This window comes from Echeneis naucrates, chromosome 22 (assembly GCF_900963305.1).
Source record: "Echeneis naucrates chromosome 22, fEcheNa1.1, whole genome shotgun sequence".
Lineage (NCBI taxonomy): Eukaryota > Metazoa > Chordata > Actinopteri > Carangiformes > Echeneidae > Echeneis > Echeneis naucrates.
Window position 1 is genome coordinate 17962963 of NC_042532.1, and position 27995 is coordinate 17990957.

General features: G+C 41.2%; 1 protein-coding gene across 4 annotated transcripts; it reads left to right on the forward strand.

The window, feature by feature from the left end:
* Positions 1–176: 176 nt before the first annotated feature.
* map4k5 (mitogen-activated protein kinase kinase kinase kinase 5) lies at positions 177–27964 on the forward strand. Of its 4 annotated transcripts, XM_029494445.1 has the most exons (35): positions 177–580; positions 1049–1288; positions 4442–4499; positions 9329–9419; positions 10361–10425; positions 10508–10563; positions 10660–10707; positions 11859–11901; positions 12010–12082; positions 12512–12643; positions 12903–12965; positions 13082–13163; positions 13849–13965; positions 14566–14644; positions 15291–15362; positions 16323–16381; positions 16528–16595; positions 17699–17743; positions 17829–17871; positions 17994–18204; positions 18448–18533; positions 18958–18999; positions 19236–19320; positions 19412–19491; positions 20352–20412; positions 20963–20965; positions 21249–21363; positions 21639–21697; positions 21847–21950; positions 22203–22380; positions 22648–22716; positions 22811–22903; positions 23059–23129; positions 24807–24862; positions 26942–27964. In XM_029494445.1, the coding sequence occupies exons 2-35, from the start codon at positions 1181–1183 to the stop codon at positions 27027–27029; spliced, it is 2703 nt and encodes a 900-aa protein (XP_029350305.1). In that variant the 5' UTR covers positions 177–580; positions 1049–1180; the 3' UTR covers positions 27030–27964. The 4 variants fall into 4 exon arrangements, with proteins under 4 accessions (XP_029350305.1, XP_029350306.1, XP_029350308.1 ...); XM_029494446.1 differs by lacking the exon at positions 20963–20965; XM_029494447.1 differs by lacking the exon at positions 15291–15362 and having other exon boundaries at positions 179–580.
* The last annotated feature ends 31 nt before the right edge of the window (positions 27965–27995 follow it).

A 27995-nucleotide genomic window follows, 5' to 3' on the forward strand; every position in this document is an offset into this window, starting at 1 on the left:
TTTTTTAGCGAATACTGTCATTATTTTCCCCATCCTGTTGTTGTTGTTGTTGTTGTGTGTGTGTGTGCGCACCTATCTATCACTGAGTTTGAAAATCTCGGTTTAATTTCCGAGGAGGGCCTGAACGCACCACCAGAATCCAGTAACTGCGCCTCCTCTGAGATTAGCGGCAGACTGTTGCGTTCAGGGTGATTTTTTTTTTTTATTATTATTATTTTATTTAGATTTTTTTTTTTTTCAAACATTCAGGACTAAACACCTGAGACTGTTTGTGTAGCTCGTCACTGATCTTTTACTTGGCAGCCTCTCGTAAAGTGACAGCCCGGAGGAAATGACATGTCAGCGGCCGAACTTGAGAGGACCGAAGTCGGCCGTAACGTCCGCGCTGCCGTTGGACTGAAGGCGACGGAGCGGCCGGCCAACTGAAGTTTACTACCGTTTCCTCGATAACAAAGGAGTCCCGGGAGGGGGGACACCCCGGTTTTCAGTCCGCATTCGACGCCGTCGCTCACACAAAGGCCCCGGGGAAAGATTTCAAAATGCAACGGGGCTCCCGTCCGCCGTGTTTGTGTCGTTAAAGGTAGGAAGAGGCGAACTTACGACCGGCGGCAAAGCTAAGTTAACGTTTGCTAGTTAGCATTAGCCGAGCTGATGCTAACCCCCCCCCTCACCACCACCACCACTCCTCCTCTTTAACTCAACACATCCAAAGTAGACCAGACCAGGACCTGGCTATTTGCTGGACTAACCAGTGCTAACGTTAAACACAGACACAATGTCATGTTGGTGGTTGTTTGTTTGTTTGAACACGGCCTAAATGTGACGGAGGAGTTTGATAGAAAACGCCAGCAGTCGGTGTGACAGATGCCCGATCTGTGGCAGATTATCTGCCAGATATTATATATTACCTCTGACACCGTCCACCTTAGTTGGTTTACTTGGTTCCTGCTCAAAATCGTTAATTAAACGTGTCACGGCTGTTGTCTGACTCTTTCCTGTCTCTCTCTCTCTGTCTGTCTGTCTGTCTGTCTGTCTGTCTCTCTCCCAGGACATGGAGCAGGGACAAGGACCATCTGAGCAACAGTGATCAACTTCTTCTTCTTCACCTTGGCTTAATCAAAATCAGCATCACATTAGATCAAGCCAACTAAATGTAAAGGATCGTTTGGTTCAAGCCACCATGGATAGCTTTCCCCGGCCAAGCGGTGAAATCCAGAGGAGGAACCCTCAGCATGACTTTGAGCTCATTCAGCGGGTGGGAAGTGGCACATATGGAGACGTGTACAAGGTATGGTGGAGCTACTGGTTCCCACAGCCTGTCATTACAGTTGGAGATAACTTGGTTTACCGTGGCACGGATTATCAACCCCATACTCATATCTTAAGGCACAGTGTTGTTTGCTTTATGAGTCATGGTAACATGTGGCAAACACATTTGTCAGTATGTGTTGAATAGGAGCCAGCTCCTGCATACATCCATCCATCCATCCATCCATCCATCCCTCCCTCCCCCTTGTTCGGCCACAAATATACAGAAATAACTTGGCTGATGTCACATTATACACAATTAGTTGATAAAGCTTTTGGTAATCTATCTAGGTGTATAGTCTGTAAAATGTCACTTTTGGTACACACTTTCAGTTGTTGCAAGTGGCCTGCTTATTAGAAATGAAAATAATGGCCGCTTCCCTACCAATCAGACTTGTACCATTGGTACAAGCATGCATATCTAAATTAAGAGAAGCTGCATGTGTTGAATGTATTTTGTGCCTTGGGAAGTCTTTTCTTTGTCACGCAAATACATTTAGAGACATGAGGTGAAACTAGGTAAGAGAGCAGTTTTTTTCCATTTGCAGACATGTACACATTGCAGTTAAACAAACATACTGAACTGCCAAAACCGGACTGTTGCAGGCTCATAATTGCCTGTCATAAAGGACAGAAACAAATCTGCCTCAAAACTTTTCAAACTGAGTGAGGCGATTCAGTCCAAAAGAGCTAAATGCTAAAATGATATATTTCTATACAATCCAGAGGCAATATTGTGTTAAGGCTTTAGTAGTCTCAAGTGGATGCAGGATTGGCGGAAAGCAACTGGAGTTGTAAACCCTTCTTTGGGATACAATGTAAAGATAGCAGGGACCACATGCTATAACAAGTTATAGAAAACACTTGAATCTATTTTTTCTGAAGTCTACAGAGAAACTATGCAGCCAAACGGGATAGTTTATTTAGATTTTCCCCACTGCTGTTGGCTGTAGTGAGATGTGTTTTGTGGGAGAGTTTTCTTGTTTATCCATCTGTCACAGAAAAACAGATGATCCATCAGTTTCAGAGTGTGATAGCTCAGGCAGCCTGTCATGGTCCCTCTCCATACAAAGCCTCTCTGGTCAGCCCCCACCCCCAGACGGGCCATCGGTGGAATGCTGCGCCTGGTATTCTCCCAGAGCTCGCAGGCCGAGGGTTGCAGCAGGCTGAAATATGATCAGGCCCCTGTCTAAACATGCGTTTGACTATGGGTGTGTTCTGCACCACACTGACAGCGGAAACACCTCAAATTGGGAAAAGTCCTCCTTTGGTTTGCTGTGCTCAGTTAAATTTTAATTTACATAGATGTATTATATGTGATTATATTGATTTGTAGGTCACATATTGTTGCCCTTTGATATTACTTAAAAAATTATTTATTTATCGTTGTTATAATGTCATACCGTTGGCTGTCAGTGCAGTTTATTATTATTATGTCCATTTATATGCTTGTATTTTGATTTGAATTTGTACTATTTAAATGAAGACAGCATGCCCATGTTATTGATCTTTGAGTTTAAGGTTAGAAGCCTTTACTAGAGATTTCTTTTTGACATATTTTATTATTATTTTTTATTTATTTATCAAACAGTAATTGTACAAGGAAACCCTATTAGTAGTTAAAATTCATGTAGCTAAGTTGGGTTTTGAAATTTTCTCTACTTCTGTGTTAAAATGCTTCAGGTGTCTCTTCAGGAGTTTCCTCCCTTCAGTCAAATATTATTTAAGGCTCTTTAGACTGTCTAGTCTTCTGCATCCTATGTGTGAATTGTTACCCTCAAACTTCCTCTTCATAGGTTTAGATCTTAGCTCATTTATGTCAGGAAGCTAGACTCAGGTTGTAAACAGCTACTTTACATTTGTATGCAATAACCTTACTTAAACATAGATGGAGGCCAGAGAATTAGAAAACTGTTGAAAAGCAGTTGAAAAGCTGAGCAATGTGCCACAACTATACACAACAATAACTGTCCCGTTCCCTCTCTCATATATATAAGTTGAATTACATTTTATTCTGTTGTGTATGTTAATGTGTATTATCAGCTGTAGAACTTTAAGCTTTGCGTCTGTGTTCCTGTTTATATGCGTGAATCACCACCAGCACATTCCCAGTGTTGAAAGGTAGCCGTGGTGGAGGGGTTTGTGGTTTACAGTTGATTTAGCTGCTCGACTCATCACTGCGCTCCTACGGATTAAGGAGCATCTCGTCTTGACCTGGATTTGAAAGTCAGCACAACCTAGTTCAAGTGAAAAATTTCACGGGGGGATGGATGTGTCTTAAACTGTATGTGTATACATCCAGTTGACATCGGCCCGTTAAGATTTTGTGACAATATGCACACAAAAAAACTAAAACATAACAAGAATGAAGTAAAATATGCAACTAAAAGAGTGAATCACAAGTCACAATCACCAGGCACGACATTTAAAGGTTTGTTGATCATCATAGTTGTGGACAGGCAGTGTGCCGCCTCTCCCTGCTGACTAACACTGTCCATGGGTTGGCCTAATGACCTCTCAGTATGAGGCTTGTTTCAGAGGACTTCTGGTTTGAAGGAGGTAGTCTGTAATTTTTTTTTATTTGTCTGGAGATGTTGACATTCAGTACAGTGAACAGTTTCACTCCATTTCTTACAAAGGGGGAAGGATCAGGCAAACGACAGTTATTGGTTTATGTAGTCCAAAGCTGCAGCGCTCTCTGTTTGTCAGTGGATGACAATAAACAATTTGTGACTTTAACAGTGTCAGTGCCAAAGTTGACAAACTGCCTTCTTCTTATCTTGAAAATTCAGTGTACATTCATGTAATAGTAGATGGGGCTAAAACCAGCAGCACTCTTCTCTCAACTGTCTTCCCGTTAAATTGATTGATCATAATAAAAAAAATGCTGTTGCCAAAGCCCAAGATGACAAAACAAATTGTTGGAATTTTTGTCTGTTATTCTGTCAGTAAGCATGCTTTCCTGTAATGAAGGAGACCACACAGGAAGTTCTTACCTTTGCGAGGCTTGACTGGGCAAATATGACTTGGTTTTTCATTAATTGCATTAATCAGTTGTACAATTACGATTGAAGCACTGAAAATAACAGTGTTGTTCATAGCTTTGTTGACAGTTGTATATGTTGTCTTCCAGGCTCGAAACATACAAACAGGAGAGCTTGCTGCTGTGAAGATCATAAAGTTGGAAGCAGGTAAGAGTGATTATCTCAGTTTTTCTCATCATGGTGCAGAGAAAACATTCTCTTTTTATCTTTTTTGAAACAGCTGAAAAATAAAGTCTGGAAAACAAGTCTGTTATTTTCCAGGCTTTTGAATGGAATGCATGAAAAGTACTAAAAAGACTGAAGAATATCATTGTGCATGCCAATAGACGTGACAGCAAATATTTATGCATCGATAAACCCACTGCTGTTTTGACATTTTTTTTAAATGCTTCTCGTGTGAATTGAGTTTCTTTGTTATATTTGCAGTTATTTTACCTAGTTCAAGTTAGGGTCATCAGCCAATGCACTACACGCTGAACCAAAGTATGCACTGTGCCATTTCAAAAGCAAAAACAGAGCAGTGTAATGCTTGATTCTGTATGAGGCAGGAGAGGAGGGATGACATGGCTGTGAGGTCTGTGTTGGTGATGACCTACTGACAGTTAGTGCGATCCAGATTAGTGGGATTACGAGGAGGACTTTGTACCACCAGCAAGCGGACTAAGATCAGCTGATTACCAGCCAGTGAAAGAACAGATTCACTTGTCTATGTTTTCTCTCTCATTCATCGTGGCATCTGTTGATGTGAGGCTGTAAGTCAGGGCATGTGGGACTGATGTTCTATTTTTGTCTGTTGTTTACATGTGTTGTTTTTCTCAGGTGTCATATATTGTTTACACGTCACATGATTTGAGGGAGATAATTTTTCCTTCCCAACCAATCAGACTAGGGATGTCTTGAGCTTTAATATAAGGCCTTGACATATTCCGCTGGCATAAAGGAGGACGGAGGATTAGAGTGTGTTTGTGTGTGAAGCAGAAGATCAGAAGGCTTAGCTGTAAATTGGAAGAAAGTCTGGTCAAGGGACAGGGATTTTGTTACTGTTATGAAAGAAAAAAAAATTCATGGTTAATGTAATTTGTAGATATGACCCCTGGAATCCATTTCAGAGCAGAACCTGGAGCATTTTCAAGATCTGTTCTTTTCTTGGTGCCTGAGGAAAACCAGGAAGTAAAATTATCTTATCAACGACCCGCACCCTCAAATTCAAACAAGAGGGGTTAAGGGAGCGAGATGAAACAGGGTTAAAGCAGTAAGTTGCATATTGTATTTACTTGTGTTGAAGACATCTGTGTGATAATGTAAGAAAACTTTGTGAGTAAAAACAAAAAGCATATATCAGTGCAGCTGCTTCGACTGCTTCCCAGCAGTCTCCCTTCCACTAATGATGTATAAGCTTCTACTAAAATCAAACATCTTAAATTCAGGAGAATTCTTGTGGACATTCTGTCCGAGATTGCAGTTGCTACTGCCACACAATGGACCTTGATGCTCTTGAAGTAGATGCAAAACAGAAAGCAGAAATATCATGACTTGGATGACTGAGAGTCTTGAGACACGTAGCCCCGACTCCTGAGCGAGCCCCTCCTCCTTCCACCAGTCCAGAGAATACACATCTGCAGTGATAGAGGAGATCGGGTTTGATGGGTGATGAGTGAGATTTTCTGTTTAAACACTTAATACAAATTGCTTTAGTAAAGATTAAAACTTCCACGAAGAGCTTTTTCTTGCATGGTATTGATACGTGCATATCAGGTTTTTTGACTTGTATCACCACCCCCCCCCCCTTCTTTTCTGAGTTTATACATGGATTAACCCAGACCTGGTCATCCTGTTTCAGCAGGGCTCTCTTGTCTTTACTCCTGCTTCTGTAAGAGTCACTCCTTTCTGTGCTGAGGTAAACAGCTGTGGGCGGACTGTCGAACCAAACAGGTTTGACCAGGAGAAAACAGTTAGGAGTGGTGAAGCCCTCTGGCTGCGGTGGCTGTAAGGAGCAGAGAATAGTAATCTGATCATTGGAGGCTAAAATATCAGTGAATACCTCAGTATTGGTCCTCACTCACTGACCTTCGAGGGGAAACTATTAGCAACTGCTTCTTGGTTAAACAATATTACTCTCGGGGCAGTTAACTGATTTTTGTTTTGTCACTGAGACTTCGGCACCAGCCTCCTGGCAGTTTCCATCAGAAGCAATGCAAGCCACTTGGGTGTGGAAGAATGTCTTTCAGCTTTGTATACCGTTCATTTACTTTTCTATAAGCTGTTACGTCAGAGCAGATGCAGTGACTGAAAACTATTTTTTGGGAATGTTGTTGGATTAGTTATCCACCTTTTAGTGTAAAGATCAAAGTATTTTTGTCCCAGATTTCAGTTTATGGGTAAACTGACAAAGCACCTATGAAATTTAAAGAATCAAGATTTCACATTAAGAATTCACGTTTACTTACCTGTGACACACTGAATTGAAACTTTGAGCCTTAAGTAAAAATATGTACATTCAGAGAGCAGAGGGAAGCGCTTGGTCTGAGAGGAAGTGACTACACTCCTAGGCCTCAACTCACTAAGACAAGCCAGTGGGAGGACATGTTATGGTTCTTTTTTTGTTTGTTTTTGACCAAGCACACTCATGTCATTGCAATTACAGTTGCCTAAGTTTTTGTGGCTCTTTGTGTACCATGTTCTCAGCGACATTAGTTCCTCTTCATATAAAATGTTCACAATGTTACAAATAAATTAATGAGTTCCTGGCTAACTGCAGCTTGTTTATACTGTTTTATGTACATGTAAATTTGGCAAACTAAGCCACAGCACCAGCTTGTGTAGGAGATTTATACATCCATTACATCCTTGTTATGCCTCATAAAAATAATAAACAATGCTGAAAAACACAGTTTGGGAAGGGTTCAAACTGCATTATATTGAGCATTGTTCAGCTTTTACAGATGCTTCTGTATTAGAAATCATGGGTTTGCTTGAATGGATTATTGTAGGTTGTCGTAGATGCTGAGCCAATAACAGAAACATCTATGGCAGAACTTGAGCAGAATTAAAACAAGTTTTACTGGCAGTGTCCCAAGATGTATGTCAGACCAGATATACTACAACCTTCTTGCCACTTTGCATGTTCACGGTACAGCCTTCAACTCTTTCTTCTGCACAATCAACAACTCAGCTTTGATGAGACAAAAAAATATCTGGAGTCTAGTAAAAAGAAATGTGATGTTTCTGCAATAGTCCAAAGCAGGTTGACATCATTTACATATAATGTGACATCTGGTAAGCGCATGTCCTATGATCACTTCCTCCAGGAAAGTGCACTCTTGCGGTTGCAATAATTAACGCAAATTCAAGCAAACTCTGCAATATTTTCCACCTCAAATTGCAAATCACATATCACAATCACAAAAAAAAAAAAAAAACAGCCCTAAAACAAATCTCTGTGCTCCCTGGAGAGACTGTCTGATGTTACTCAATCCTCAGGTAGCAACTGATGAAGTCAAAGCTCATTGAACTTTACTCCCATGTTGTTTATCAGCTGGATAATTGTGCACGGCATTCCAGCTTTCACATGAGCGATACTAACCCTGTGCAGACTGAAAACCAGACTGCCACACAACAACTATGCAACTATAGTTTGTGTACATGGAAACAATTGCCTCTGTGGCCCAGGAGGACTCTCCATTTTTCATATCAGTTATCATTCATTCAGTCATCTTCTACTGCTTATGTGTTTCCGGGTCGCAGGGGGTGCGGGAGCCAATCCCAGCTCACATTGGGCGAGGCCGGGGTCACCCTGGACAGGTCGCCGGTACATCGCACGGCCAACATACAGAGACAGACAGAGACCTACAGGCAGTTTAGAGTCACCAGTTAACCTAAACATGTATGTCTTTGGACGGTGGGAGGAAACCAGAGTACCTGGAGGGTGCATGGGAAGAACATGCAAACTCGGAAACTGACCCACGACCTTCTTGTTGTGGGACAGCAGCGCTAACCACTATGCTGCTGTGCTGCCCCCATTTTTCATATTTTCTTCTAAAGTTCACCAATCTGTATATCATTAAATTTGCCTATGGAGTCACATGATGTAGTTAGATGTTGGACAAGGTGCTGCTTCCTCTCCTCGGCCCATATTTGGTGGTCGTTACTGGGATAGGTTGACTATTTTGTCAATCAGTTGATTTTTATGACAGTTCAGTTGTCAAGAAAGCCTTGTTTACACGACACAGTGGTGAACAGCATTGTAACGTAGAAAATTATGTTGTTGACAGTAATCTCTACCACCCGTAATGGGCAACCTGCTGTTTTTGATGTAGATGGCGTCCATTGAATGAGCTTAATCTGGACTGCTGCCTGTAATGACAGTGTGTTGATAGAGCGCTAAAGCTGGCAGGGCCTGGTAGACTTTAACCTTCTGTTAATGTATTCCAGCACCGTGTCTCTCTACAATTGGGAGCAGCTGGACTTACATATTTTTGTCTTCTTAGTTCCTACTGCTCGGATGTGATTCAGTGCTTTGCTGAAGTGAAGAGCAACCTGGATAATTGCCTATACCCCATAAAAATTTAAAGTACAAGGTGTTCTCTTTATTGTTATTAGCTGGTCTATGCTTTATTTTTAGGAACGCAAAGTGGGAAGATTGTTGTGGGGTTGTTTTTTTTGTTTGTTTTTTTTTTTTTTGTTTTGTTTTTTTAAGATTGCTAAACCTATGTTTTGTCCAAAATGCTTCGAGTGGCTATTTTTAAGATTTCAAATTCAAGGTTTAGTCTCATATCAAAAATATCACTTTACAGAGCAAGTTTTGCAGATGAATCATATCACAAGTTATTTTATTTTCCTTCTTACAGTGAGTTTGTGAGGTGTTTATTTCTAAATGGAAAATATCTTAGTTGAAACGAAACAATTCTCTGTATAGAGAATGGAAAAAAAATAATTTTCTCTCCATGTGTCTGTGTGATTTCTCCCTCTGTTTCCAGGGGATGACTTTTCCATCATACAGCAGGAAATCTTCATGGTGAAGGAATGCATGCACCACAATATTGTGGCCTACTTTGGGAGCTACCTCTGGTAAGAGCAAGCTCTAAATAGTCCAGCTTTGTCATTTTACTCTGATTTCTCTTCCCTTATTGCCAGTGTGAGGATTGACATTTATGGAAGTCACATGTTACTGTCAAAAGCTTTCAATAAGCCACAGCTTGAAACTCACGTGGTGTATTTAATTAGTTAGTTACACCTGTATGTGAGAGTATGACTCATTGTCTTCAACTGCGCCGGTGCTGACGGGGCTGTTTAGCGCCAGGATGCAGCTCTTGTGTTTTAATGGAGCCTATGTTTTGCGGTTGGTATTTTGAGAGGAAGTCAGGCTGGTCTGCCCACCACTGCCTCAGACTTCCAGCAGGTTTAACAGGATCAAGAGCCTCTGATCTGTCTCAGAAAGTTGTTTGTCCAGAGAGACGCATGCCTTATCACAGCAGGTATGTCGTATGGAGTCTCGCCACACAGAGAACAAATGGTGACTGTAAAACCTTAATGAGTGATCCACAATGAATCAATTACTTTAAAATGAGTTCCATTCTACTAGAAAAACCACAGCTTTATTTGGGGAAGTTTGAGTTTCCTTTCAAACCTGTTTCCTGGCCTAAAATAATTTCCACATCAAGCGAAAAGATAGCACAGTTAGCACAGTTGTGATTGGGAAGGGGAGGCCGTTTATAGTATCATCAAGCATGAAGCAAACCGGCACAGCTGTAAACAACTTTCACAGTTTCGCTGGTCTTTGTTTGAGCTTTTTGTCTGTAACTTCACATAGTTTTCCAACCCACTCCACTCTATTTATTAACTTGTGCTTAGCGTTTCTTTGTTTGTTATTTTATGAAGGATTTATGATTTTATGATGTTCAGTAAGGGACATTTGACAAGTTTTTGTTCTATCAAAATTTCTAGCTACTTATAAATCTGTCTAGCAAAGAGCTCATTCCTAACATAATAATGTTCTCTGCTTTCTTCAGCCGAGAGAAGCTTTGGATATGTATGGAGTATTGTGGCGGAGGATCTCTGCAGGACATTTATCATGGTGCGTTTTATTTATAAGATGAAGTCATAAAATGGTGTTTAATACTGTGCAGATGTAAAATCAATCTCTGCCTGTGTTATAGTGACAGGACCGCTGTCAGAGCTTCAGATAGCATACGTCTGCAGGGAGACCTTACAGGTCATTTTACTTTTTAAATCAATGTTTTAAATATGCTTTTTAAAGTTTATGATTTCAATTTGAATTCATACTGAATACAATTATTTTCGTTTACAGGGTTTGGGATATCTGCACATTAAGGGCAAGATGCACCGTGACATCAAGGTATCATATCTTTTGTATTTTGTTTGGTTTTCTTTTAACCTAACCCTCTCTCACGGATGTGCCACAAACACTCTTTGGCTCATGTCTGCACCAACAGATTAAAGGTCCCACTTGTTTGTGTTGATATCCATTTGAAGATATTTGTGGTTTTAAGTACCAAAAAACTGTGGCAGTGTAGTTTTACACCTTCCCTGACCTCCAGTAACAACAGGTTGGCCAGCCAATCAAAAGAGCCTCTCCTCTGGTTTGGCCTTGGGCCATGGCTGAGAGCAGTGATTGCTTTGCTTTGACATCACAAAGTTACAGACGTCCTGACTGGTCACTTTAGGGCTCTGAATACAGGCTGTGTATTCACTGTGATAATACAGAACCTGGATCTGCTTTATAATCGAGAGACATGGAAATGTCAGTTCACACAATATTGAACCTTTAATAACAAATCCCAAAACCTTTTGAGAGAAAGGCAGAAAGGCTAGGAGAGAGACTAACAGAAAGGTACAGCAGCACCACAGCCTTGAAACTATTAATGTCACTGTTAATGCTTCTGTTGGCTTTAAATCAGTCCAGGGGCCTCACGTCTCCCAGAATTAGCTGTGCTGCAGAGGTGTGAACTGAAGTCACCGGAAAAGCGTAAGCTGCGGATGTGACCAGAAGCATATGACCAGTCGTTTTACTTGCTGCAGTTTTGAGGTTTAACTTTGACTGCTTGCATGAACATAGGCTGGAGCCTCAGCCTTTATGTGTTATCACAGAAGGTCAGGGCTGGACCTATTATCTTTACTCAGCTCTACAGAGTGAGCACTTCCTGTTTCCTCTATTCTCACTGCAGGATACCACCAGAGAGACTGTCATTCACAGCCAACAGAAACACTGTCAGTGGCATTGTCAAAAAAGTGAACTGGTGTAACTTTACCGAATGCCATATCAGTAACAGGTCTGAGCAGTTAATGTTTCAACCAGACCAGATGTTACTGAAAAAGCTTAACACGTAATCGACTCTTTGTTATGAATTAGCTTTGCAATACATCACACATCAGTCCAGGTCAATATTTAAGACCCAGTCTCAAAGTACTGAAATGTTGCCATGTTTTGTTTTGTTTTTTTAATTTTCTGTAAAGTAAAAATAAAACTTTTACGGAACTGCTTAACAGGGTGCCAACATACTCCTAACAGACAACGGAGATGTGAAGTTGGGTGAGTTGCTCTTGAGCATTTTAATTCTCCAAGGATCTGAACTCCTCAGTAGCTTTTAGTTGGAGGTGGATTGCATAACCTGAGAAGCTCTGTGAATCCTTGTTACAGCTGACTTTGGAGTTGCAGCCAAAATAACAGCCACCATTGCCAAAAGAAAGTCCTTCATTGGAACACCTTATTGGTGAGTGTGTCACCCTCATAAAATAAGCCTCTAGGCCTCCTAACAAGCTTTGCTAAATAGAACAGTCTTATTCCCAGAACCATTGAGTAAATACTTGTAATATGAAAACCCTTTTCTCCCATCTGTCTGTAGCAGCATATTATATCAAACTGAATCTCAGAATCTAGTTTGCAGTGACATGCTGCACTAACAGTCATACAGATGCTTCAGCTGAAAGGTGAAAGTTCAAATTCCAACAGCAGCTGAAGCCTTTTTGAGAAGTACACTGAAACCTACCTGCCCTAGGGCCACAGTTCTGTCAACGGTCCTGACCTCTAAAACACAGTTAAAGTAAATAGTCTTCCCAAAGAGATCAAAAGCTACCCTTAACCAACATTTCATATTTATATCTAAGAGCTGTCACTTAATATTTGACCTGAATTCAATCAGGATGGCTCCAGAAGTAGCTGCAGTAGAGAAGAATGGTGGCTACAACCAGCTGTGTGATATCTGGGCTGTTGGCATCACGTCCATTGAGTTGGCTGAGCTGCAGCCTCCAATGTTTGAACTACACCCGATGAGGTATGTTTTACTTTCCTCAAAACTCTTCAGTCAGAGCTTCCTCAAATGATTCTTAGGCTGCTTCCTCCTTTTGTGTTCTTCTAATGTTTCATCGCGTCTTTTGATTACTTTGATGGTCATCCTGTTTCGTTCAAAATGCAGTTTATATTTAGTGAACTATAAGTTACAGGCCTTTCTACTTCCAGACTTTTGGTCTCCCCATATGGTATATTTCCCTCTTTCAGGATCAATTTAATGCATGTTTCTTTGTCTTCCCCAGGGCCCTGTTTCTGATGTCAAAGAGTAGCTTCCAGCCTCCCAAACTAAAAGACAAAAACAAATGGTGAGGGTCCCAGAGATATTTACTTTGCTTTAATAATATCCTTCGGTTTACTTTGCTCTTAGACAATAACAGTAATGATCACTAGATTTGGAAAAAAAAAATGTTTTGTCTCCCAGGTCCACTGCCTTCCATAACTTTGTCAAAGTGTCTCTGACAAAGAACCCAAAGAAGAGGCCTACGGCTGAAAAACTGCTATCGGTAATAAATCCAATTATTGTCTTAACCATATTGCAGTTTTTGAGTAGTTTTGAAATGAAAGCCTAAATTAAGTCTCATTCGTGTCTGTCTTCTTTCCTGTTTGCTGTTTATTCTTGTAGTTTCTGTTAGAACTAACCAATATCAAACCCTAAAGGCCTGATAAACAAGTAGAACTTTGCATTCTGACCAAATCTAGCCAGATCTCATTTGGCCTGATGGGTTTCTGTGTGGTTTGGCTGAATTTCTAGCTGTTTGGCTCATGCTCAGACTCTGGCTCTGAACTGTTAGCACTGCTCAGAATTCAGGATCTCCATATTTGATTTATGTTTTTTATTTATTAAAGCCTTTTTAATTATATCAGAGCCACAGTATTCCAGATTATTTAAGAACATTGAAAAGAGCAGTGACCACCTGTTCTTAATTTTCAGTCCTCAAGTCAAACTGTAAATAATGTTCTGCTGTTTCTTAAAAGATACTCCCCTATTGTCAAGAACACAGTTCACATCCATAGAGACACTCTTGGACTAATATTCCTTCCCAGTTTGAATACTTGCATCTCTCTTTCTGCAGGACGATTATGTCTGTACACCTAGGTTCATGGATCGTTGATGTCACACTGCTGATATAAACTATTGTCAGATTTTGCAGCAGTTGATAACTTTCAATCCTGTCTTCTTTATTGCAGCATGTGTTTGTGGCCCAGACGGGGTTGACAAGGAGGCTTGCTGTCGACCTTCTAGATAAGATGAACAACCCAGACAACCACCAGCATTACAGTGAGGTGGATGATGATGACCTCGAGGTAACGTCTGATTTTTCTCATCTATACCTCCAAATATTTGCATGACCGGAAGCAGGAAAAATGTGCAACTGGTTTTGTCAAATTAGATTTTGAACTGCCTTGTCAGATTCTATCACCATGTATGTGTATTTCTGCAACCTGGAAGTAAAAGATAGAATTTCACTTCCCCTTATTGATTCCCTCCAATGTTATTATTCCAACGGGGCTCGACATGACATCTGTGTGGCAGCCAAAGAGGTGGTACCAGTGCCTTTTAAAAGGCCATTGTGCTTTTCTCACCCTGACAGCAGTGGCACTGTCTTGGACACGATGAATGAAAAACACCCTGAGGGCTATTGACTGCAAGCAATGGAGCTTGTTGCAAACAAACAGCCACTGAGATGCATAATAATGTGACGATGCAACACAAAAAGTAGATCTCAGATCAGCTTCATGTTGTGCAAAATCCCAAGTAAATTTCAAAGATAAATGTTATTTTTCAAACAGGTGCTGCATCAGTGTTGTAACGATTTAATGACACTACTTTACACAACAATTAAGGCTTCTGTTTTATGACCAGTTCCGTTATCTTGCCATTTCTTTCACTTTTTTTTTTTCCAGCCTCTGTCTGCAGTCAGACACACCATCCGCTCCACAAATAAACACGTTAGAGCTGAGAAGACACGCTCAGAGATAAACTGTAAGTGTACAAAGAGTTCAAACCCATCACCATGATCAAGCTCCTTCCATAAATCCATTCTGTTACTGGTTGTTGGCTCAGTCAACCTTGCTGTGTAGGTGGAAAGAGGTCTGACAACTTGTGTGAGGGTCATCCCACTAATCCCGTAGCGCTGGCTGGCATTATTCCAGAAGAATGTGGTAGTGTGTTTAAAAATAGCTTGGGGATTCACAGTAGAGCAAATGGATGTAGCAGAGTTAATGATGCTTCTGTCCAACATAAAGTATCGTGTGACTGTCCATCATCTTTTACTAAAAGAATAATGTGAAATAGCTTGTCTGAAGGGTCACTGAGGTTTCCTGAGGAATTTGGTTTCCAGTCAACAGTTGTTAACCGAAGACACAGGTTTAATAGATATTAGATGTTCAAATAAATATTTAAGACTATTCAACCCTTCAGGGAAGTTGTTTCGTGTTTGTTGTCCACAGTTTTTGTATGGCACTTGGCATTTCACCATTGTAGGTTGGTGTAATAACAGTCCATTGTGAGATATACATCCTGCGCTTCATTGTGGTTTGTGCTTGTTTGTGCTGTGATCGTCTGTACCTCCTGTTTGGTTTCACCTATATCTCTCACAATTACGTGTGACTTTCCCTCTTACATGAAGCAAACAATGGGACACACCAAGGAGGGCCATGCTCAAGCCCTAGCTTCACTGAGGGACACAGGGGGGATGCAGGTTAGTGACAGTGTAGTGAGACAGTGTGTGTTTGTACAAATCCCCCGCTCACTCCTACAACCTCCTGAGGAATAGAATAATGTTCCAGCACGCAACAGAACGTTTTGTTTGAGACTTAAGTACTAAGGTGAGTTGCTGTGCATGGTTTGGCTATTTACTGTTACGGTTTAGCTTGAATACGTTTAAGCAGTTTGGTTGTGACCTACCTGTCATAGTGTCTGGAACAAAGACAAAATCTAAACAAGGAAGTTTGCCTGTTTCGCACCTGATTCTTCAACCTCACCTTCCGGCTCTTCAAACAAATGTGTTACTCACCTTCTTACAGTTATTCGAATTCTTCTAACATAACCATAAACTCACACCAGGAAAATAATGATCTGAATTCCTGAATACAAAGTTTCTTTGTTAATGAGAAGCTGATTATGTGGGAGTATTTATTGGCAGGTTGGTTGATATCGCCTTAATAACCGCCGCAGGATCACACCATGTTTATATTGGACATTACACCAGTCTCCTCTATGGGATCAACAGTTTGACAGAATGTGACCTCAAACCTAAACTAAGCAAATCTTCTCTGTGATTTATTGCACTGCTCCCTCTCTTACCAATATTTCCCCAACAATAAGATATCTGGTCAGTGTCAGTTGTAATCTGTGTTTGTCTTTGGTGACGGACTCGTTTTCAGGCTCCAGACCAAACATTCACAAAATAGCACAATAAGTCAGTGAAAGGCTCTTGTGGTGTTTTGACAGGTATTTTGCAATTGAAGCAGTCGATCTGCTCTTGGTTTATTCTTACACGTGATTGTACGCTAAGAATGGGCTGAGACTGTTTTCCAAGGTTCCTGGTACTATCCCCAAGGCTTTGTGTGTCTTGAAGTGCTGGATACTGATGCCCTCTAGTGCCAAAGATGTGTTTAAAGGGAAAAAAAAGACTGAACACAATTTTTGTCATTCACAGTCGACAAGCTCCAGTTCGAGCCACCACTCCGGAAGGAAACTGAGGCTCATTCTGAAATGGTAACAATAATGTTTAAGCACTATTTTCTCTTTCTGATTATCATTAGTTAAGTGTGCAAAAAGCAAATAAAAAGATACATATCCACAAATTAAAGATGGCAGGTATTTTAAAATTTCTATTTTGGTGCTTGTGTGCCTTTCCACAGGATGTGAGTAAAGATAATGACTTCCCTTCTCCCTGGAGTCCCTTTGCAGAGGGAGGAATAACAACCAGGTAATCCATGGAAACTGTTGTCATGGGAACTGCTCCTATTGGCTCCCTGCTCTCTTGTTCTCTGTTTCTCTTTTCCTCTGTACCTGGCTTGTTTGTTAGATTGATCCATCCTTGGAGATATATCCAGAGAGTTAAATGTTTGTGTGTCATGTTTTTATTTTATTTATTTATTTATTTTTATTTTTACTTTTCTGCGGACAAGATTTGGATCCGCAGTAATGAGTGATTGATAGTGTTGTGTGACAAAAACAAAGACACCTTCAGCACATTAACCGTACATAAGTAGTTATCCATTATATTCTCTAATTTAATGTTTACTGTGGACACTGCTTGCTTGTAAACACATTTTATTATGGATGCTCCTAACTAGCTCTCATATTGACCTGCTTACTCACTGTATCTAACCTGTATCTGTGCATGAACTCACTTTCCTCCATCTGCGGTCTAAAATATCACTTTGGCTCTTAAGCTCCTTCTCACTTGTCCATGTGCTTTGACTGTTTTTCTCCTTCCACTTCTTTCTGTCCCCTTTTGGCTGCTGGCTCCTCTCTCTCGTCTTGTCCTGTCTTGTCCTGCACAGGAGCCTTCTCAAAAGCGTTGAGGATGAATTGTTCCAACGGTAACACTAACATTGTGTGTGCTCTAGTAGCGTATACACCACCTGTAGCTTTGTCACAATAATTTAGGTTTTAGCACCCATGTTGTTCACAAATCACCGACATCTCTTCACCCACCATGTGTGATAGCAGCTGTAAATCCAATCTTTACATAGTGCTGGAAACAGGAGTCTGTGTTAGGAAGCAGATAGGACAGTGTGACATAGAAATAGACCATTATCAACAACAACACATTTAAAACTTCTGGGTGCCACTCTAATTTCAAATCACAAACATTTTGAAGGGCTTGTATTAAGATTGAAAAGAAAATTCAGGACTCCGGGGGTTTCTACTGCATGAAGTTCACTCAGTACAACGAACACATTACCCTTTTCTTCTTGTCATTATCTCTAAGGGGGACTTTTCAATAACACTTTAACCACTAACACATCCTGAGATCTGACGAGTCTTAATTTTCACACTAGTTACATTGTTTGCTTCCTGCAGGGGACACATCGCCCACCTCAAAGATGTCTTTGAAGAAGTAAAGCTGTGAGTAGTGTTAATGGATAAAAAATTCATCATAAATGCCTTAACACTTCAAGGTGTTGTTAACATCCAAATACTTCAATTTCAGGTTAACTATCAAGCCAGTGGATCCTCCTCCTCTGCCTCCAAAGGTAAAACCTAAACTATGAAATGTTTCTCAGTATTTGTATTTTCATAGTCTGTAGCGATACTTAAGGTTATGTTGCTGAGTGCTTGGAATCAAGACTGTTTGCCATATTTCTTTTATTTTCAGCCACGATTAAACAGTTCATCAGAGGAGCTCGGCCTTAACGAGGAGAGGTCTCTGACTGTGCGGAGGTTTCCTAACTCAGAGAATGGATCAAGCCAGGCGGCCCGCAGACAGAGCACACCGGAGCAGGGCAACAAGGTGGAGCACTCGTCTCCAGATTTCCTCTCTGCCAGCGTCAGCAGTCCTGGACTTTTGTCTCACGCCTCTGATCCTGGTAAGTCTCAACTTGAATTTACCGACAGTTCTGTGTAGTGAGATGTTTACATGATTTCCCTTTGTGGCTTTCTTTTTTAATAAAGCATTTCTCTTAATGAACACTTACCTTATTTTTACAAGCTCTCATTAAATCTAAATGTAAAGGTAAGAAAGTCGTCATCTAAATGTATGTGTATGACAGTTTATGATTTGTAGTAATGCTACAGGGATAGTTTTCCACTTGTCCACTCTCTTGCGGCAGATAATGATTCGGATGGCAGTGTGAATGGAGACAGCCCCAAAGCACCACCCAACCAGCAGCACCGTAGAGAGAAAAAGGAATTTCCTGTGAGTGCTAACACAGTGCATCCAATAATGGTTTCAGTCAAGACAACCACTTTTCTGATTGCGACTTCAATTGCGTTTTAGGATGAAAAGGTCATCTGTGGTCTTGGAAGCCTATATTTTATACATGGAGTGTCTCCAGCTTAGCTGGCTGATCTTTCACACAAACCTCTAATATGATGATTTTCCTTTGTAAGATCCAAGCGATAATTAAAGAGGGAAATTTGGAGTACACTCTTGCTGAACATTTCACTGATTCTGACAGAACACAGAAAAAACTTTATATTTTTTTTGTTGTTGGTATCATCGTTGAGGCCGAAAAAAAAAAAAAAAAAAAAAAGAGCTATATTTTAACTTATTTTTATTGACTGCATCTTCATTATCCCATGGTTTGTCTGTTTTTTTTGTTTCCCCGTCTCCTCTGTAGAAACCAGCTATCAACGGCCTGCCACCCACTCCTAAAGTGCTGGTAAGTGAATCATCTGCTTTGTTCCTTGGTCTTTCCTCTTCCTTGTTGGCCGAGTGTCACAACCGCTGTTATTCAACTCTAGTTTAAAATGCTGCTGTACATTCTGTAGATATTTGGGGTCTGTCCTCTGCTCCAGCTCCGGCTCATTAAACCCTGTTTAATATTTTAGTTCTTCAATGATCCAGAAACTGTCTGTTTTGAGTTGTGATGCCAGTTTTCTCCTTCTTCCCTGGTAGATGGGAGCCTGTTTCTCTAAAGTATTTGATGGCTGTCCACTGAAGATCAACTGTGCCACATCATGGATTCATCCAGACACCAAAGGTACAGCTTCAAAAAGGAAAAACCATAAACAAAGAGGTGGTGGAATCAAAAGGTCTTATCAAAGCCAATACAACTTTTTTTCCACATTTAGATCAGTACCTAATCTTTGGGACAGAGGATGGGATCTACACACTAAATCTTAATGAGCTGCATGAAGCCACAATGGAGCAGGTAACAACATATGTGCGATGTATACTGTGTTGACTATTCCCCACCCCCCATAATTACTGTTTCTCTGCTTACTAAGCTTTCCATTCAGGGACAGTACATATGCCATTTACAGTTGCATCAGTGGCAGATTTCCCCCCTTGATTTCAGAGCACCAGACTTCTCATCTCTAGCCAGCAACCATCAGATTTTCTGGTTGCACCGTTAACTTGAGTTCCATTTGTTGGATAAAAGCACAGCCTCTAACCGACTTTAATGTTTCCATCTGAGTTGTAATGCAATGATCTGGTTATGTGCCTTATACTGTGCCAAAAGCCAAAGCTCTATGTCTCACGCAAGAACTCAGCTGGTTTACCATTCAATCAGCCATAAAAATAAACAGCATTGTTCTAGTCATCTTTTAACATCAACTAGAGAACTCTTAGAATCAGCACAACACAAAAGGTTTACGCCAACATTCCCTGTTTCAGTAAATACTGGTGTTCTTGGAGTGTAAACTTCAACCACAGTAAGAGGTAATAGCACCAAGAAAACACTAAAATCAGGGATGGGATGTGCTGGCTTCCTTAACATGGTCAGTTGACAATGTGCTCCTTGAACTTAGAATCAATCCTAAAGCAGAGTTTTATCACATTTTTGGATTTGGAGGAGGGGGGAAGGCACAATCCTCCAAATGCTTTGAATCAGGAGTATCTTTTTAGAGCGGCCAGTAAACCGCTTCAACATGTGTGTCCAGATACAGTCACCATGCTAATATTGGAGAATTGAGGGGCCGGGCTCAGCAAATAAATATTTGACAAATATTTTTCAGCTGTCTTAATTTCCTCCCCATTGAACTGTACCATCTTTAACACCCTGTTTAGCTCTTCCCGAGGAAGTGTACATGGCTGTATGTTATCAACAACAACCTGATGTCTTTATCTGGTAAGTGATGGACTTCTCATAGCATCCTGCTTCGCTGGCCACTGTCATAACCTGCTGCTTCTTTGTCCTGTGTAATCTGACCGCCCCTGAAGGCAACATAGTCACTCCATAGCTGCAGTCCTAAAATAACAGTTCCTTCTGTTTGCTATCAGAAAGAAACTGTAAGAACTCTGTAGCACAGTGACTCATGAGTGACACATCTGACTTTACAGATGGACCACTCATATTGATTTTTGCAGGTTACAGTGAATCGTACCTGCAAAATCAATTTTTTTTCCTACAATAGAGAAGAAATGCAATCTGTTATCAGGATCGACTTTTATTTGAAGCCAAAGTGTCCTTAACTGGCTGTCTACACCAGAATCTACACCTTTTCTCGGTTTAACAGTTGAGGATGGGATTACAAAGTGTGAGGTCTACTTTCGGTTTTACCTTCAGCCGTTTGCCCCTTGGTATACTAAACCCCTGTTCTCTTCTCCTCTTCCCTTGGACACTGTCCACCCTCCTCTCGCCTGGCTTGATTTGATATTCTACTAACTGGCTTCATCAGAAGGTAATCATGCTTCACATCATCATCACACTTGCTTTTTTTTTTTTTTACCTCTATTCACATCTAACCTTTCTACACACGTGAACCGCTTCATGGGATCCAGGATTTGTTGACCAAAATTTAGAAATGATGTTTAAAAATATTTATAATGTATAGCAGATGTAATCTGTCCTTGTCTGTCACATTAAAGATGAGTACAGTGTAACTGTTGGCTTTAATCGCTAACACACTACTCAATGTTTTTGCCCATGAAGCTCATGATAGAATGTACTGTATTCTGCTCCAGGGAAAACCTTCCAGCTGTATTCCCACAATCTCATCGGGCTGTTTGAGCAGCTGAAGAGGCCCGGCCTGGTTGCTCAGTTCCAGACTCATCGATTTCCAGACAAAATTTTACCCAGGTGAGCTCATAAGACCTTTTGTTCCAGATCTTCTCTAACATATAGGTTTCTGTGACTAGACTCTCGAGCTACACCCCATTCAGCTCTGCTTTTTTTGACTGGAAGCATTTTGCTACACTCATGCTGTGCAGTCCTTTTCTTCCTCTCTGTCTGCCATCATGACAAATGACTGTGGTAGAGAAAAAGGAGAACCATTGGCCAACTTCCCTGATTCTAGACGTCATCAGCTCTTTTAAGACTGCGGTCACGACAGCTTGACTGTTTTCTCTCCTCAGGAGGTTTGCCTTGACAACTAAGATCCCTGACACAAAGGGCTGTCACAAGTGCTGCATTGGTGAGTGACCTCTCCCTCCCCACCACTTAGTTTTATTTCCTCACCCTTCCATCATCTTAAATTGTGCCATTGAATGGCATGTCCTCCGCTAGTTATGGTTAAATAGAATGAATTAAAAAGCTATACACAGCTCTTTTCCTGTTTCGCAGTGAGAAACCCATACACAGGCCACAAGTACCTGTGTGGAGCCCTGCAGTCTGGGATTGTGTTATTGCAGTGGTATGAGCCCATGCAGAGGTTCATGCTTATCAGGGTCAGTTCACTTTCTTTCTTTCTTTCTTTTCTGAATCATAACTTTTACTCTGTGCCTCATAGGTCTATTTATTATACTGTGAAACTACGCTAAACTCTTTCTCTAAGGAGCGTGTCTGCATTTTTTTTTAAGCTGTACAGGGAGACATGAGTTAACTGAAAAGCCCATCTCTCACAAAAAAAAAAAAAGAAAAAAAGCCAACGATCAGAAAACACTGATGGTAACCTCTGTGTCTGCTTTCTCCCCCTGCAGCATTTTGACTTCCCTCTTCCCAGCCCACTGAAGGTATTTGAGATGCTGGTTGTCCCGGAGCATGAGTATCCTCTGGTGTGTGTGGCCATCAGCCAGGGCACAGAGCCAGGCCAGGTGGTTCGCTTTGAGACTATCAACCTCAGCTCCTGCTCCTCCTGGTTCACAGAGATGGGAACAAGTAAGTCAAGCACTGTAAAAAAAATAAATAGTGTAATGTAGAGTGAATGATGATCACAGGAAATGGATGTGGTCAGTAATGCAATGTGATGTACATCATCATCATCATCTTTGATGGCTCTTCTGCTGTTTGAACAACCAGAGAATATAGTATGTCATGATTGTCTGTTTCATTTCTTAATTTTCTACAAAAAAAAAAAAAGACCAAAAACATTGCACACATCTCAGGATGTTAGAGAACATGATTTTTGCTGTTTCCTCTCCACAGGCAGTCAGCAGGTGGATGCGATTCATGTCACCCAGCTGGAGAGGGACACGGTGTTGGTGTGTTTGGACCGTATGTGAATTCTCTTTGTCACCATTTCTACCTGTGAACTCTCTACAGAAACTTTTTGTTCATTCCCACAGCCTTATGTTATTTCATTCCACAGAAAATTTGAAGATTGTTAATCTCCAGGGCAGACTGAAGTCTAACAAGAAGCTGGCATCTGAGCTCAGCTTTGACTTTTGCATCGGCTCTGTAGGTAAGTTTTTGAAATAGAAGGTCTCCGGCTCATCAGTGTGGAGAATGGTTTATGCAAAAGCTGTAATCCTACAGATTTACAGAGAAGCCATCAGCAAATATGGCCATGTGGCTCTTCTTACTAACACGTGGCCTCTTTCCTCTTTATTGTAACAGTGTGCCTTCAGGACAGTGTCCTGGCTTTCTGGAAACATGGCATGCAGGGAAAGAGCTTCAAATCCAATGAGGTAAAATTTACCATAACCACTAGCCCTGGGTGAAATCTGCTACACAGACATTTTAAATGCCGCATTTAAATTCAGTGGAAAGCTTCAGTCACATAAATTAACAATATAAATTTTTGTTTTGTACTCTACACAAAAAGGTTTTTGTTGCTGACTTTCCAAAAAAAATTATTTATTTTTTTTTCTGATCATGCTCGGCCTACTGATTGGAACTGAAAGTTGGGCTGCAGGGAGAGAGGCTTCTAACTCAGTCCATCATAGACGGTCCTTGCTTCGAAACCTGTTAAATAGTTAATACTTTCCATGTCACAATTTTCAGTCACTGTCAAAGTAGAAACTTTGAATGCATACTGTGTCACCTGTTTGTTTTACACATGAACAGACACCTTTACCATGAGAGCTCTCAGAGTATATGCGTAGCTACATGCTGTAGATGATCCCAGGAGATTAGCCCTCAGGTGGAGCCAGACAAAGTGTCTTTGTGTCAGGCCGAGGTAATAAATTTGTCCCCCTTTCACGGCGGGATTTCATGTTAACCTGATCACGAGTCGTTCTCAGCAGCACAATAAAAGTTCAAGAGATCGTGGGGAGGTGAAGCATTCTGTTTATGAAAAGTGATATGGCGGTAGGGGCCACCCCTTTGAAAGCTTATCGTGTCAGATGTGGTCGTTCCGCACACAGATAAAACGGGTCTGCTTGCTAAGCCTGTGCCCAGCCCGGCTTGACGGTTCTCCCATAGCAAAGATTTTTTGAAATGTCAGCAGCCATGCAAAATTCATGCTCAATCATAAATGAAACCCGTCACACAACAGAGGGCAGCACTAAATAATTCAGCCTTTGTCTCGTTATGATTCCTCTCAAAAGCGAATGCATTCAAGGGGGCAGGCCCGTTGATCCGTGCCTGGTGCGGTGGGTGCTCCCCTGAACACCTGAGACCTTGTTCTCGTTTAGACTTAAAGAGATCAAATCTCTCCCAAGGCCAAGGACTTACACCTAGCAGGTGTTGCCGGCTGACTGTGTCACATCTGTCAACAAGTTTTCATGTCATGTTGAACACATGGGAGTGTGTTTTCAAGGGGCGCCCTGTGTTTTTCACTGCAAAGTGAGAAGAGCAGGTAGGTTTGTCGTTAAAGGCACAGCACGTGATCCAGATGTGAACAGCTGGCTCAGCAGCAACATTAAAACTGAGTTTATGTATTATGAAATCCACACACTGACACTGAACTCCAGATAAATCTCTTAGATGTCGTTAAGCGTTTATGCCAGACATGTTTCTAAGCAGATCAAATTAGTATCACAAAAAAGAATTGAGTTCTGATCGTCAGTAGAACAAAATAATTTCAAATGGACACTGTAAACCTTGAATGGTTAATCTGACCTGCTCTGTCACTCACACAGTAGCCAAGCCCTAATCCATTGTTTTATTGTCTATTTTCCTCTAAATGGGACCGTCATTTAAGAAATGAGCACCATGTTGTGTTGCAGAAGGCTCAAAATTAATGACACCATAAACTCACTTGGATTTTTTTTTTTTTTTTTTTTTTTTTTTTTTTTTCTGAGAGAGTAAATAAAATGTTTCTTCCTTTTCAATCTCTGCTCAGCACCATTCACCTTAGTACGTACGATGTCCAAAAACACCGTTGTCTGTCACTTTACAGCAGCTGTGTTTTCTACTCACAGGTGACCCAGGAGATTTCTGATCCAAGCAGAGTCTTTCGTCTCCTCGGATCTGACAGGTTGGTGCAGAGGTTTTTTTTAATCTTCAGCCGCGTCAGTGCACATGAATGATCAAATGCAGCTAGTGAAGGGGTAATTTACCACGAAAGTCTCAAAGGAAAAAAAGAAAAGAAAGAACAATTCAACTGGATCTGATTTTAAATTTCTCTTCACCCCCTCGCTTTTCTTGTCTGTACAATTGAGCCTCATATCGATAAAACCCCACACTTGTGATTACCTCCCTCAGGTGTTCATGTTTTCCTTTTACCTGGAAACCAGTAAACAACATGCTGGCTTCCTGCACTCAGCTCTCACCCCCTGTTGGGTCTCACAGATCTCTCACTGTGCCGCCATGTTTTTCTCTCCTCACTCTGTTTTCTTGTGTTCGACTGCTAATTGTCTCGGTCTGTTTGTGTCCCTTCCTTTCTCATGGATCTGACCCCTCCTGTGCCTGAATGTGCCCATGACATTACCCTTCAATACCCTCCCTGGGAGTCTGTTTCATGCTTGGCGCCTCAGTAGATCTGTTGGCAGCAACGTGAAGCACGTCGTTTTAAGAGAGGTCGATCCGATCTGTCTTGAGACTTAACTGACCTATTTCTAAAAAGGTGTAACACAGAAAACAGGAGATCGACACATGTTAAAGGCTGAACTGAAGATATTGTCCAAATGGTCAAAGGTCAACCTGAGGTCACAATGCCTCTGGAATTCAGCCTTTATTCCGTCCTGAACTTCAGGAAGGACAAATTGGGACCTTATTCCCTGTAGCTTGGCTGATTGACAGATTTTCAATCAACTGATCATTTCAGAGCTGTAGCATTGTCAGCTGCGTACGTAATTTTTGTATTTTGATTTAAATCCATTTTGTGCTGCAGCTGGAGCAAAATAGCATAAATCAGTTTAATGATTATCAACATCTAAAGACTAATTTTCTGACCACCGACTAATCAATAAACCATCTCAGCTACAGTCTTATGTCACGATAATTGCGCACTCAGCGGGATGTGATTTGGCTCAAACACTTGCACACTGAGCATGCTCAGCTCAGCCACCTCTCCCACCAGTGGAGAGTGATGACTCCTGATGGCACCGGAGCGAGGCCTCTCACCGCCCAGCCCCCCTCTCCCATGTTTTATTCACTGCTGCCCAGACACTGCCAGCCTGGTTTGAGTGTCTCTCTGTGCCTCTGTAATTTCATCTGATGGAACAGACAGTATGGACTGTAGCTTCCCTGCTCACCTGTCAAGGCCAACCAAGATGAACGCCAGCTGAAGATGCACCCGCTGTCGCCCCGATCGAGTCGTCATCTCCCTGTCACTTAAAGTGCCATTCAACATGCACGACTGTCACTACTGAGAGACTGATACTGTCAACGTAGCATTGTCGTCGTCATTGCAGTTAAATTATTTGCAAGTTTCCTATCAATCAGCCCAACAACAGGCGACGTGTTGTGTTGGTGGCAGAAGTTAACGGGCTCGACGTTTCGTCAACATGTTAGTCCGCGTTAGGAGAAGATAGATTTAGTGTTGTAGTGTGTTGTAGGCAGTCTAATATTTGAAGCCTTGTGACTATACAACTGGCAGAGGTTGTTCTATTTAACTTTTTATAAAACATGTTTGGTGGTCAGTGCTCTCCCTTGTAGTTACCAAGTGGTTTCCATTTACTGTAGAAAGCTAAAATAATGAAACTGACAAAAATCAACGCCAAGAAAGGAGGTTTATTTGCAAACCACAGAGCCAGGAGCTGAAAGTCTAAACTTGACTGTGGAGGGAGAGAAAAGGACCCAGCTGTCTGAAAAAGAGTCAGGAGTCAAAGGAGTAACCTGTCATTTTTAAAAGTTCACTTTCTTTAAGAGGGAGAAAATTGGTTTAAAGGCTGGAATCAGAAGGAAACGGCTTCTTTTGTGTTTGCGTTCAGCTCTGCGGGCGATTATTGTTGATAAGAAACTGGAAGTCCAGTTTAGCATCTCTTCATCAATATGCAGAAGAAGCCTGTACATGGATGTCAGAATAACAATGTGCAGCCGGCTCCTTCAGCTTTGGTCCCCGTTTCCCCAGCCTGGTGGAATATCTCTGTCTAAAGTTCTGTATCTTTCACAGGGTGGTGGTTTTAGAGAGCCGACCCACGGACAACCCCACGGCCCTGAGCAACCTCTACATTTTAGCAGGTCATGAGAACAGTTACTGATCCTCCTCTAGAGACTGGACAGGCCCTAGAAAAGTGGAGAAGATGCCTCAGCTGGGGGGAAAAAACTCCAGATTTTCTCCAAGATCCAGTGTCATGAGAAACGTCTGATTTGAAAACGGTTATTGGGAGCTTTCGTTACTGATGGCGAGGTTGACAGGTCAGTAAAAGTGGAGCGTCTGCAGGCTGGATTCATGAGTAGCCTTACACCAGCAACACATTCACTGTAGCTCTGCTCAGCAACGAGTGACAAAACTGTCATAAGAAACAATAAAAGCTCAAACAAACAACGTTACCTATCATCTCTCACTCTTCTGTACTGTGGGCGCGGTTACAAACACGTTATCTACAGGTATTATTGACAAAAGTGCCATTAAGATTCACAAGAATTTGTGATTGTATTAGCAAACCGGGAGGTTTATTGTGTTGTTTGTAACATGTCACTCATAATCACTGCCGCTGGCAACCAATATTAGGTTTGAAAAGAGATTTTACAACGTTGTAGTCGAACTAATAGATCAGTTAAAGCAGGAACCCACGAGCCATGTGGGTTATTTAAGCAATATTTATTAACCTCATGTTAAATCACAGGTTAAGTTGGATTTACAGACGGTGACATCAGTCATGCTGTGTAAGGATTAACTACCTAGAAGACAGTTCCTGAGCAGCTTGGTCATTTTTTATTGCTATGTAATATAGTTGCATCTCTTCTGCTCGGCTGCATTTTTAGAAGTTGGATATAATGTACATTTTTTTCCTTTACCCTCTTCTTTTATAGACCTTTTACTTCTCATCATTTGCACCATGTAAGCACTTTTGTACATTTTTTAATTTAAAATGACAAAATGAGGGACGATGCTAGGTTTTGTTAACATCTTTGCATTCCCTTCACAAAATGTTTAATGTATGCTGTTTTTGTAATAAAAAAAAACGCTGTTAACAAGAGAACATGAGTGGTCTCAGGTTTAT

Bases quoted from the DNA above. Each gene is read 5' to 3' on its own strand.
- map4k5 (XM_029494445.1), top strand. From the start codon at position 1,181: ATGGATAGCTTTCCCCGGCCAAGCGGTGAAATCCAGAGGAGGAACCCT. The intron at 12,083-12,511 runs GTGAGTGTGTCA...GAATTCAATCAG, and splicing joins TTCATTGGAACACCTTATTG to GATGGCTCCAGAAGTAGCTG. The intron at 12,644-12,902 runs GTATGTTTTACT...TGTCTTCCCCAG, and splicing joins TTTGAACTACACCCGATGAG to GGCCCTGTTTCTGATGTCAA.